The sequence below is a fragment of the Hippoglossus stenolepis genome, chromosome 11 (assembly GCF_022539355.2).
Source record: "Hippoglossus stenolepis isolate QCI-W04-F060 chromosome 11, HSTE1.2, whole genome shotgun sequence".
In the NCBI taxonomy this organism is placed as follows: domain Eukaryota; kingdom Metazoa; phylum Chordata; class Actinopteri; order Pleuronectiformes; family Pleuronectidae; genus Hippoglossus; species Hippoglossus stenolepis.
In genome coordinates, this window is record NC_061493.1 from 17,830,833 (window position 1) to 17,843,772 (window position 12,940).

The following is a 12,940-nucleotide window of genomic DNA, read 5'->3' on the forward strand; positions in this document are numbered from 1 at the left end:
AAAAAATAGACTATAAAAACGTTAAAAAAGTACTCAAAGTAATCATATAAAAGTACTTATATCACTGGATTATAATGCCTCTGAATGAACAGTAGCATTTTACTGCAGCAGTTGGTTGAGTTAGGGTGAATTTTAACACTGCATTATTTTTATTGAATCACAGGTTTTGTACATTAAATCTTAAATTGGAGCAACTAATACACAAAACTGTGAAATATTTGTCTCAAGAAGAATAAAGTAGCTTGTAATTAATTAACTTCAAAGTAAAATCCAAATGCCTCAAATTTGTACTTAAGTGCAGAACTGGAGAAAAAGCTCCATAAACTTAGTTCGGGTCTTAAATAACTAATCCAAAAGGAATTAAATTACCACTAACACAATAGCAAAGTATTATAAATGAACAAATAATTGCACAAATGCACTAAGGCATGTGGTGCCGGAGGGCCCACACAGGGGCCGCGGTATGAGTAAACACTGGAACCCCATCACTAACGCTGGCGATGGAAATTCACATGATCAACACTCACTTGCCGGCAGCTGGGGGGTGGGGGCCGTAAAATTCCTGCTCCCAGGCCCATTATGAGGGCGCCCTGCCAGCGTTAGCCACAGAGACAGACAGAGGAGGCCGGGATTGTCACACACAGAGCAGGGATTGTGTATTGCTGATCTGTCACCTAACTGCAGAAACAGAATGCCCACACTAGGCCATCATTATTGTTTGTAGCCCGGGTTGGGCCCAAAGCCTCAGTTTGGGCCAAACAGCTCCGAGCTCCCATTCTTGGCAAAGTTTGGAATTTATCCTTTTTTCATTTTTGTTGCTGAGGTTCCTCTTTTCTCTTTGGGGCACCACGGGGGGGGGGAACTAATTAAAAACATTGTAGGACGAGAATCAAACGAGAGTCCACATCAGGTCGGCCTGTGAATGGGACGGGGCAACAGTGAAGCTAAATCTTGTTTCTGGGTGTCATCGCCACAGAACCGCAGGCAAGGGCAGAGGAAAAGGCGCCCTTTGTTTTGTCTCCCATGATGGTGAATCACCGACCCGCGCGCCCAGTAGCCATAGCAATCATCCCCAACATTATTTGCCCGAGCTGAAACCCAGACAGAGATTCAGGGGCTGTCTGGTGTGAGGACAAGAACTCAGACAGAAAATTAGTGATGCATTACACAGATTAAGTTGTAGATATTTATGTTAATGTTTCTCCATCTTTTTTTTCCTCCTTCATGAGTTCCAGCTGACAAATTGACTCAACCCTTTGTGGGTCATGACACGGCAGATTTAGTGAAGGGAGTGTTGCAGCACAATGTGTTTTTCTTGCACCCGGTGAATGCATGGAGATCGTAAAGGGACGTAAATCTAAATGTGAAAAAGAGAAGCTGGTTTTGTCAAGTCTGCATTTAATAGTCAGGTTATTATCAGTACTACTTGTGAATTTGTGTTGAATATCATTTCAGTATTTTGCTTTCTTTTTCTTTTTTTTAACAGTTGATATTTTATATTGTTAAACATTAAACCAGAGGCACCTTTTTGGTATTTGTGTAATCAGGGCCGCTCGTCTCGTTTCACCCAGGAGACATTTGACTGGAGACTTTTTACTTCGTTTGATTAACAGTATAACGCCCCAAAAGAATTAAAACTCTGAAATACTCAACAATCAAGCAAACAATAATCCCAAAAACAAATGCACATCTTTTAATGAGAACTTTTTTTAATTCTTTGGCTGCAACAGCCAAACTAGGTCTAACCAATACTTTCTCTCTTGATATTTTAATGTTTTTAAATGGAGGTTTTGTGCTTGAGTACTTTTACTGAAGAATTGGATCTTGATAATCCTCCTTCCGCTGGTAACCGTGAGGAATTCTCTCTCCTCCTGCAGCATTTAGGTGTTTTTCTAATGCATACCGAAACCTTTTCTGTCAGAGATCAGCAAAATGAGCAGAGCGTGGACTGGCGTTCATGTCGGGGGTGACGCAGCTTGCACTGGATACCTTTCAACCAAAGTAACAACACAGGAATTAAACTGCAGGGGCTATTTTCCAGATCTCCATGGTAACTGACAAAACCCTTGGAAAGTATCCAGAATGGTCACTTTGCAAAGTCTCGCTCTCTTTGTCTCACTCTTTTCTTTGTCTCTCTCTCTCTCTCTCTGTGTGTGTGTGTCTGTAGGGAGGGAGGGATTGGGTCAGGGTCCACCAGACGGGAAACACCCCACACACTCCAGTTTGAACCTGAACTTCCCTGCATTTCTGTAAAACCATCTCATACAACAGGTTAAATATACAATATAAATGTGTCCAAATGGATTATAAGTGTCCACATTAGCACCTGCTGGGATGTGGACAGACTTATTTGAAGGATAATAACCTGCGGTCCTCTTCAGAGTGTGTTCAATCAGTCTGTCAGAGGCCATCACATCACAAGTGTCACTTACATATGTCCGTCTGCCTCGGAGAGCATCAGCCTGACCGAGTGGCAGCTGCAGACGACACTCACCGTCTCCTGCCTGAAGACTCAGGACCAGAGTGAGACCAGAGGGACTGAGTGTGAAGAATAAAGACAAATACTTTGGCTTTTGTTTCATGAATCAGAGAAATAATCAAATGATTTATGTTTTTGGTTTTTTTGATAATGCACATCGTTATTTAAAGATGTTTTAAAGAAACCTTGTATGAGTCAGGATGATGTGACTCTAGTTTCATGAATAAACAGGGTATCATTAGCCCAAGGCTCATTCACAATTCACATGCCTCACTTAGTTAATAACCTTATGAAAGTCAAATGTCACCAAAGAACAGAGATGCTTTAAGGCAATTGTTTATGAATGGGATTATTTTCACCAGTCTACATCTCGATCCTCAATATAACTTTAAGTGTATGCAAACTCTGTTCTGCTGTTTTTTGTTTTTATTTTTTGCGTGTGTGTGTATGCCTTAAAGAACTGCTTTGAAAAAGAGAGCTTATATAGAAAAAGCCTGTGCTGCAGCAGTTGACTCATAACTGGGTTTCAATCGTGAATTAGTCATCCCAGTAAATGAAATAGTCCCACAAGCAAGTTCAGGACCTAAACCTTTTTCTGAGACGTCATAATGCACAAACTGATTCTTTTCTGAAAATACATTTGCAGTTGTTCATATTATTATTGGCTTCCAATCATTCAATTCCTTTACTTCTTCAGTTGTGAACTTTTACAGAACAGCTGCCTCAATTGTTTTCATTTGATACGTAAAATAAATTAATTCAGAAGAACTTTTTAAATCTTGATGACGGAAGGTACAAACATATTAGAATTACAAAGATTTGATGCACTAATTTTACTTTAAGATGTTGTCCTCATAGTTATCTTGTTTTGGGCTCAGAAACTTCACATTTATAACAGATAGAGTTACCAACCATGGGGCGTGGAGTTTGAAGAGTGTGGACATTTACAGAGCAGGTTCTAATGAAATTAAGAGAGTGTTAGAAATTGAAAATTTAAGGAGTAAAAGTCCGGATATCTCAGCCTCGACTGAGCTTTTCTTTTCTTATCTAGCTAAGACAAGTCTAGTGGGGACTATAAACAATACATATACAATAAAAAACAAGACATTGGTTTATTGAATATGATAATACCCACGACTGTCTTAGACAATAAACAATAAACAATAAAATATAACAGGAATAAAATCTGTTTCTTTCACATATACTTTATTTCTTCTATGTATTGCTTTATATTCAGTAGAAAAATAGATGAGTTGTACTTTATGATAGATTGTTATGTACAGTTTGCAGTGAAACAGTAAAAAAATATGTTGTTTGTACTTGCTGATATTGTTATACTGTATTTATGAATTTGGATTTCATCACCATCACCATTAAAACACACAAAAAAAGTCTGTAAACGATGTTTGTCTGCACTGAAACTGAAGTAAATGGCACGGGTCTGTAGGTCTGGCTGGTTTGCAAAGAAGGTTTGTGCTTAAATGATTTGATGGCCTTAGAAAAAATTCTAGCTGTATCACAACGAAATAATCATTGTCCAACATAGCTACACATTAGACTTTCTTTCATAGTATGGGGCAGTATTGTCCACATCTCACAAGCAGTGTCTCCGGGGAGTTCTGTGCTTGCAGTGCACTGCCTCCCCCACTAGATGTCCTTCTTGGCTGAGTCACAGCCGGGGCCTCCCCCTCGGGATGAATTTTCCCATCTGGCAATCTGAACTCAACTGATGTAAATGAAGACAGACTGCCGATTTTATTTGGCCGGGTTTTGGAAGTATCGATACTTGGCGACACCCTGAAGCTTCTTCCCATCCCACTGCTTGTGTCCCTTTTCACACTGTGCACACTGGAATTGTCCAGAAAGGGATCCGAGTCACTCCCGTGTGGCATGTTGTAGTAGGTGCACTTCGGAGTTGGAGGCTTCGCCATATCCTCGAGCTCGGAAGAGGATATGTCTACGAGGGGGTTGGGCTGGGTCTTATGGTGAAGCGGAGAATCCTCACCGGCGTTCTCCTGACCCGTGTCGGTGGAGGAGCTGTCCATGTTACCGTACATTCCCAGGGCGACCGGGGGGGATTTTCTTATGAGGTGGTTCTCCTTGAGCAGCCACCTCCCTTGATCAATCAAAACCCCATCGCCGGTGTCCTTCTCTGAGCTGAAGGAGACGGGCTGTGCGGCCTCTGGCGCAGCTTCGGCATCTGCCTTTAATGAGCTTGCTGCACTAAAATAAGACAGATCCTCTTTTGAGGCTTTGGTGCCCGAATCACTGGAAGAGAAACTCTCTTCACTTTTTATCCTGGAACTTTGTAAGACTTCTGCATTACTTGCAAGAGACAATAAATCGTTCTCAGGTGTTAAGGCTGGAGAGGATCTTTCTGAGGCCTCCTCTCCACTCTCTGTAACAATATCTACAGACTCCTGAGTCTTATACCCACCGCTCTCTGAGGTATCTGGTCTGTAATCGGATAAATCAGACGTGTTTGGGCTCGGGAGACGTTTTAAGCCGTAAGAACTGTCCTTTCTTCTATTTGGAAAAAGAGTTGGCATAGTTTGTACAACTCGAGCGTAATCCGGCTCTATCCTGATGTTCCCCCGAGCGTCGTACGAGAAAGTGAGCGAAGACGACTGCAGGGCCGAGTTAACAAAGTCTAGTAACTCCTGTGATATTTCCACAGGATGGATCATGCCGATGCTGTTCTCCTCATGACGCTCCCCTCCCTCGTCTGTTTCAAGCTCGTTGTCTGTTCCGCTGCCTTTAGCGTACTCACACTGCCCCTCAGAGGAATATTTGGTCGGTGATTCACTGTTACACTCTGCATTTGCTTCCTCGTGACTGCTCTGCTGCAAATAGGAGGCCTCTTCCAGCAGGGTTTTACAACCGTTATCATCTTCAAAATTGTCCGTGTCCTCAGAAACATCTTCTTCTTCCACCTCTTCTTTTGATTCTTGTTTTTCCACCTGGTCTGATCCCTCATTTTCTTTGTCATCTTCCCTCTCCTCCTCAGTCTCAAACTCCTGTACCTCATTTTCTTCAACTGACTCATCTGTGATCACCCTTTCTTCTTCTGTCCTCTCAACCTCAGCATCATCATCCTCCTCTTCCTCTTCATTGCTTTCCCTGCAAACCACCTCCACTTCTTCCTCCTCTTCCTCGTCTACCTGTTCAGTTACATTATCTACCTCCTCTTCCTCCTCTTCCTCGTCTACCACTTCAGTTACATTATCTACCTCCTCTTCCTCATCTTTCATCTCTTTAACTTTATCTGCTTCTTCGTCTGAATCCTCACTAACCACATCCACCTCTTCTTCTATGTCAAATATGTTTTCTACCTCCTCTTCCTCTTCTGTCTCCTCAATAACCTTCTCCAACTCTTCTTCTACATCGTACTCTGTAACTGTTTGTCCTTCGATCTCCTCCTTCTCTTCTTCCTCCTGCTCTTCAACAATATTTCCATCTGTCTCCTTAAGGTCATCTTCTTCTTCTTCAGCCTCCACTTGCTTTCCCTCATCCCAACTTTCTTCCTCATCTGCTTCTTCTTCAACCCCATCCGTCCCTCCTCTCTCTTCCTCCTCCGTCTCATCAAGTCCTTCTCTCTCTTCTGTCTCTTCCACACTGTTGTACTCTCTTTCCTCTGGATCGTCTTCGTCCAACAGTCCTTCCACTGTCTCCTCAACCACTTCTTCCCCTCCTTCTTCTGATTTCTCCCCTTCCTCTTCCTCATCTGCTGTCATCTCTTCCTCTGTTCCTTCCTTTTCTTTCTCAACTGATTCCTCAACACTTCCTTTCTCTGCTTTCTGCCCTTCAACATCTTCCATTGCTGCCTCCTCTTTACCATCATCATTTGTCTCATTCGTTTCTCCATCCTCTCCTGCCTTCTTGTCCTCCCTATCCTCCTCTACCTGGTCTTCATCTTCTTCATCGTTCAGTGCCTCATCTTGTTCTGTCTGTGAAACTTCTGAATCATTGCCCATTTCCTGAACTTCATCAGCTTCTTGATCTGACTTTCTATCTCCATCATCATTATCCATTTTTCTTTCTGCAAAGTTTTCCTCTACGCAGGTATCATCGGGATCTGTTGACTTTGCTTCATCATTGGATTCATCAACAAACTTCTCCAAATCTTCCTCTGAGTCCGACTGGTTTCTTTCAGTTTCTACCATAGTGCTCTCCTCCGCAGGGTAAAAACTTCTAGTTTGGTGAATTGTTGAGGAAATTTCTGATCTGAGGTCTTGAGGCATATTCAGCTCCTCCATCAGCTCATCTAGAGTCAGATGTTGATCCTCAAATATATCCCCACCTTCCGAGTCAAGGTCCAGGGCAAACTCTGTTTCTGAAACTTTGGGAGAAAGTGGCTCACTTTCAAGCCTTTCCCTCAAAATCTGGAAATCCTTCCATCGTTCTCTAAACTGAGAAGATGTGCTGCTCTGCAGGTTTGTCAGACTTGCCCTCAGCTCTTCTTTGTCATCAATGGCAGAGATTTTCATAAGGGACTGCATCATTAGCATGGCCTCTGAGGTGCTTCTCGATTGGTCACATACGCTGGGAGCAGAGCCTGTCAGGTCATCTCTCAGAGTCATGACCGACAAGAAGGACAGAAATGCTTTGCACGACGAGCCAAACACTGACGCTACTTGTGTTGAGAAATCCGGGAGGCTGTTGGACTTCTCAAGGTTATATGTCGTGTTGGTGTCTGATGCCCTTCTGATGTTTTGAATGGAGGAACAAAGTTGACGCAGGACAGGTGTTATCTTCTCTTTAGGAGTTAAAATGTTGGACGTGGTTGAAGTTGACTCACAGCCAGTGGGGCCAATGGCCTCTGCAGATTTATGTGCCCTCAGTTGGTTGTCCTGGTGCGCAGGATCCGCTCTGACACTTGGCATAGAAACACTGTGCAACAAAGATGCTTCTGGCTCTCCTTTGTAAAGAGGAACCATTAGACAAGAAGCAGATTTCTTGATATTATCACCAGACAGTGGGTAATATTCAGCTGAATTATTCTGTTGTCCCTCCTTTTCATCTGATTCCGACCCACCGCCTATCTGAAACACCACCGTTGACGGAGGCTCGGAATCTTCTGGAATTGCCTCGGTGTACGGCGCCTGTTCTTGGCCGACTGTCTCCAACCAGTTCTCGACATATTGGTGGATTTCAGAGGGCGTAGGGTTCAGGGAAGGCATTGAAACACTCTCGCTTGTCTCCAAAGATTTTTTAGGTGATGACATTCTGTTCTCTGGCATGGATTTGGGTTTACTCATTGTTTTCTTGCTCTGCAGAAGTGCTTTTTTAGGTTGTAATATGTCTGAGATGTTCTTTTTCATTTGAGGCCTCCCACTTGGAGTATTTACATTGTGGCCATTATCTCTAGCAGCTACTTTATTCATGCTTTGCCTCTTAGGTGGGGTTATTTTTACATTTTCCGTTTTGTCTAATAAGGCTGAGCTTTTCCTGGGCTTCTTTTCGACTTTGATTGTTTTCTTAGACTGAAGCTTTTCTTCTTTATTTTCCGCTTCTTTACTTTTATGGCCACTTTTAGCACTTTCTGATGAACCCAAACTCTTTTTCCCCACACTGGTATTGCTGCTTAGCTTGTCAGTTGAATTTTTGCTACTTTTTGAAGTTGAACTCTTGTGATTCACAGCAGGTTTAGTCCTCTTTTTATTCTTCTCGCTTTTAGGAGTTTTGTCCCTTTTGACTGTATCCTCAATCCGGGAGTCTGTTGCTGTTTGAGCATCGTCCTCAGTCACTGTAGGCAGATTGTTTGTAATCTCATGAGTTGGAGATATTGGTTCTGATGACAACGATAACATCTCCTCTCTCAGTCGTAGTGAGTCAGCAGTGGGTGGCTGCCTGCTAAAATCTATATCACAGTCGTTGCTGGATGAACGTGGCCCCGACGGCCCTGTGGACGGCTTGCTATTTGGCCCTGAGGTGGAACCATGCAAAGGCGCGCCATCTGCGCTATATTCCTCGTTTGCAAAATAGTTGTCATAGCAGCCTTGACTCTCGTAGATATGCATGACAGTTTCTGTAACCTCCATCCCGTTATTCTGTATCTGAAGGACCTCAGCAACTCCTGACGACCTGATGGAGGAGTGGGAGCCTTTGTTGCCTTTTCCAGCAGAGGCCGTTTTCCGAGGTTTTGGGATTGGCCGGCTGCTGCTGCTGCTGCTGTGTCTTACAACGCAGTATCCCTCAGTTGTCTCACCATCAGCCGTCTTCTCCATGTAGGAATAATGTCCCAGTCTGCTCTCTTGAATCCCCGACTCTGTCACCATCTTCACGCTCTCAACAGACGCCGTCTTCTTAACATGCCGAGGACCTGGCGTAGGAGTGCGTTTGATCGTTTTGGCTCTTCCCAAAGCTTTTGAATTGTAATTCTTGTACACTTGCTTGTCGTTGAAGCAGACACCCTTTCCAGCTCCATTGGCATGGTTTTCTTCTTTGCTGTCACCTTCGCTGATGCTAGAGGAGTCTTTGGCAACGCCGTTGTTTGAGTCAGGTGAGCTGTTGGCCGACTCGGACATGGAGGCACAAACTGTCCTCTTGCTAAGGCAGTGGCGGCTGAGCGTGGTGGTCCAGTGGAGCATCTCCTCCTCTTTAATGGTCAGACGCACTTTCATTTCTACAGTCATGCTGCCGTCTTGATTCACACGGAAAGACTTTTCAATGTCGTCGTCTTGAGGTAAGATGCAAGGATGATGCTCATTCTCTCCCCTCCCCCTCTGGTTGACCTCGGTGTCAAACGATTCGTTGTGGTGATGCAGGCGGCTGTTCATGCTTCCATCTCGAGACCTGTTTATCTGGTTGATAACGTATCGCTCCGACGATAGGGAGAAGTTCCTCGAGCCTCTTCCACTTGAGAAGGATTTGTTGTTGTCTTTGGTTTGAGGTGGAAGGTGTTTGTGGAAGAAGTGGGAAACAGAGAGGGAGAAAGAAAATGTTTTAGGAAATTTAAAAAAGCATATTGTAGTATTTATATTAGTTTGTTCGGACTATTTTGATATTTTAGGAAACATCCTTCCAAGCTAGTTAGAAGAGAAGATTCACACCACTTGAATATCAGTCACTGACTATAGACATACAACATTACTTGGAGTTTATCCATTAAATGTATTAAAACTTACGAGTGCTGGGCTGCAGCATAGAAGGATCCAGATTTTCCATGTACAAGGCCTGTGCCGTCTGGCCCGTTCTGTTAAAACTGTAGTTTCCTAATCTGAATGGCTCATTTCCCGCAGCCACAACAACTCCGGAGCACAGGATAAGTGCAGCAAGACCGTCAACCTGAAACAAGAGGAGAAACAAGTTTGGGACATTCGAGTCAACGTCTGAGGAAACAGTATTTTGAATTGTCCATTTACTTGTCTCTTCCTTTGAAATTCAAAGTCGCAATATCACTTGCAAGTTGATTCTATTTCTTCATCCCAAGTGTTATTTTAATACAGTCTAGACATCATAGACTGTTCTAAAGCTCTGTGATGGATTTAAAGGTTGTTTACTCATGACCTATAAAAGGGAGCTTGTTGTTTTTGCTAGAGTACATGTGGGATTACAGAGATAACTCACCAGGGGGTAGAGATTTTGATGGCACCTCTTAGCACTTCTTGGAATACTTACAATGTGCAAGGTAACAGGTAAAATTAAAAGCCCTGATTTCCTGAGGTATTGAACATACACGTTTGTAGTTATATTGAAACTGAAAGGCGTCAGATAAAACTTTGTGACAATTCATTTGAAAGAGAAAACTCACAAACTAACTCAACTCTATGACTCACAGACATTCAGTTCTGGCAAAACAATCGAAAAGCGTAACTCACAAAGCATCATGGTCCAGATAGTTCCCACAGTCTTCAAATACTTCTTGAAAAAAATCGATGTTTTGATGTTTTTAAAATAAGGTGATGAAGTCTGAACATGGTGCGTTCTACACCGCCGTCATGTGTGGTTGAGTCTGTCTGCCTAAAGCTTTTTGATTTAAAGACACTATCCTATTTGTGTGGCCCAGACAAACCTTTGCTTTATATAGCCTTAGGCCGAAAGAAAGTCTATCCAAGGACAACGACTGAGTCATGACCATGAATTAACACGCCATGGTGCTAACGGACAGAAGAACATTTTCTTGTTTGAAGAGAAGTGAAGAATTCATTTAAATTGTTGAGAATTAAATTTAAATATTAAATTGAGAACATCAAAATCCCTCTCATTGCTCTTTGAGTGTGGTTTGGGGGAACTAACTCACACAAATCTAACATTTCACCAATTCCACAAAAGCATCTGCAGTTCATAATATTTCAAAGAGTTAATTTTAACTAATTCTGATCCATCATCATTCCAACTTTCAGTTTTCAAAACACTCACTCTTCTGCCGTCGGTGGAGAACAGTTTCAACACCGGGAACTTCAGGATCTGAGAAAGGTAATCCAGCAAAGCATCAAACGTCGGTGCCGTTCTTCTCTGCAACATGATAGTGCATTTAACTGTGGGATCCTTGTTCTTGATGACCCCAAGTCTTTTCGGTGTCCGCAATGTCACCCTGTCGGTGACCTTTGCCGGCCTGTTGGCGAGCTCCTTCCTCCTGCCAAACTGACCGAACTGGAGACGCCTCCGCCGCCCAGTGCTGAGGGGTCTGGTGGTATTCCACGGTACCTGCCGCCGGTTCACCTCAGCCAGGTTTAGTGGCTTCACCCGTTTCTGATCAGAACACACATAAGATCCCCCATCGTGAAATTCATCCAGACCCTTCACAAGGTGGATCCCGCGCGGTGTGGTGATGGTCCTCACTCCAAATGGCAGAGGCACTTTCTTGGACAGAGCGTCCAGCAGGGCATCGAACGTCTTGAAGGTGCGGGCATTGATGACCATGCGATGCCCGCTGAATTTATAGTCACCACTTTTGTAGAAGCATAATCGTTTGGACGCTGAGGGATCAGAGGTGGGCTGTAAGGGTGGGCAGGGAAACGTCTGATCGCTGCCAGAGGACAGCTCCTCGGCAGCTGGGTCCTGGATGGGCGTGTTGCTCATTTTGTGAAGTGGTCTCTAGAAAGAAAGTACAGAGAGGGAGAGAGTTGTTACTAGAGTTCACACTAAGTTGTGCTTCTAAAGTGATCGACTACTCTGCTGGAAATAGTCTGTTGTCCAACATGACTTATTCATTTTGAAGATGACCACAATCCCAATAAGGAAACCACAAGCTGCCCCCATTCAAGATTGCAGTTGCTGAGTGTGAGAGGCATTTAGATATATCAAGTTGTGGTTTTGACCTCAAAGACACATGTATAGAATGACAATTGACTCCTTACATTGACAAAATTGTTGTTACCAAACAATCTGATTCAGTAACAACAATCTGGCCAGTATTCTCTCTGTTTTGATGAAGCCAATACATTTGAAAGGGTGACATTTCCAGCTGTTCCTTACTATAAAGTACTAATATTTAGTATTTTAACATTGCTTATAAACAGTGGAACAAATGAGGCTCAGAAGACTTAAAACAACTGTTAATATTTGGTGATAATACATTTATATATCCTTCATCAATAGCAATCCTCAAAAAGACACAATTACACTGACATACCGGTGCATGTAAAATAAAACCTGGGACGTGACATTTAATCAAATGCATTGTCAATGGTCAATGGAAATTGCATGTATATATTTGACAAATTATTAGACAATTCCAGTACAGTAAAAAAATTCATAAGCTGTTATGTTGGCATAATAGTTGCATACTATCATTAGGCCTTTATACAGAGAGAATAGTCTGTCAGAGATAACGTCTCATAGTGCACAGAGACTCGTATTGAGCCCTTTAAAGAGGCTTTACAACATGCACAGTATATTTATCTATACACTTCAACATAGAAAGAAAAAAATCTGTCCCAGTACACATTCCTCTTCATTAAACTCACAATAGTTACCCACTTACATTACTGTGAACAACAAGTCTAAGTAACTGTACACACATACGGTCTTAGACAAAGGCCACAGACACCTGACAGACAAACTACACCCTGTAGGAATTGTTGAAAATAACAGACACGCACAGAAACACATAAACCAAGATGTAATGAGAGGGGCTTACCGTGTTTGTCACATTTCACCGTAAATATAGTGGCTAAAACAGCAGAAAGTGTGCATCTGTTATTCCTCCGAGCGCTGGTCAAAGCCTCTCAGCCGCGGCCCTGGGCTATTTTGGGCCATGCACCATCATGGCCAATTTGCTTAATCTTTGCTCACACTTAATCAGCATATGAACATAAGTTATGTAAGAAATAACGGAAACACGGAAGAACTGCATCACATCAAAACAGATTTTGGACCTTTATCAATATAATATTTAAAAGAATGTTTGGATGATGTTTCCCTTGAGGTTTAGGACAATTGTATGTGTCATAAATTTGCTTCATTTTTTTTGTACCTTGAAAGGAAATCTAATTTAAAAAGTTTAAGGTATAAAAA

The 12,940-nt window shown here is 42.7% G+C and overlaps 1 protein-coding gene across 1 annotated transcript; it reads right to left on the minus strand.

Moving 5' to 3' along the window:
* Positions 1-3,668: 3,668 nt before the first annotated feature.
* On the minus strand, positions 3,669-12,703 carry LOC118118159 (oxygen-regulated protein 1). Its single transcript, XM_035171092.2, has 4 exons — positions 12,564-12,703; positions 10,841-11,518; positions 9,607-9,766; positions 3,669-9,359 (listed from the first exon to the last, which is right to left on the minus strand). Exons 2-4 carry the CDS (start codon positions 11,501-11,503, stop codon positions 4,045-4,047), a joined length of 6,138 nt encoding a protein of 2,045 aa, XP_035026983.2. The 5' UTR covers positions 11,504-11,518; positions 12,564-12,703; the 3' UTR covers positions 3,669-4,044.
* Between the last annotated feature and the right edge of the window lie 237 nt (positions 12,704-12,940).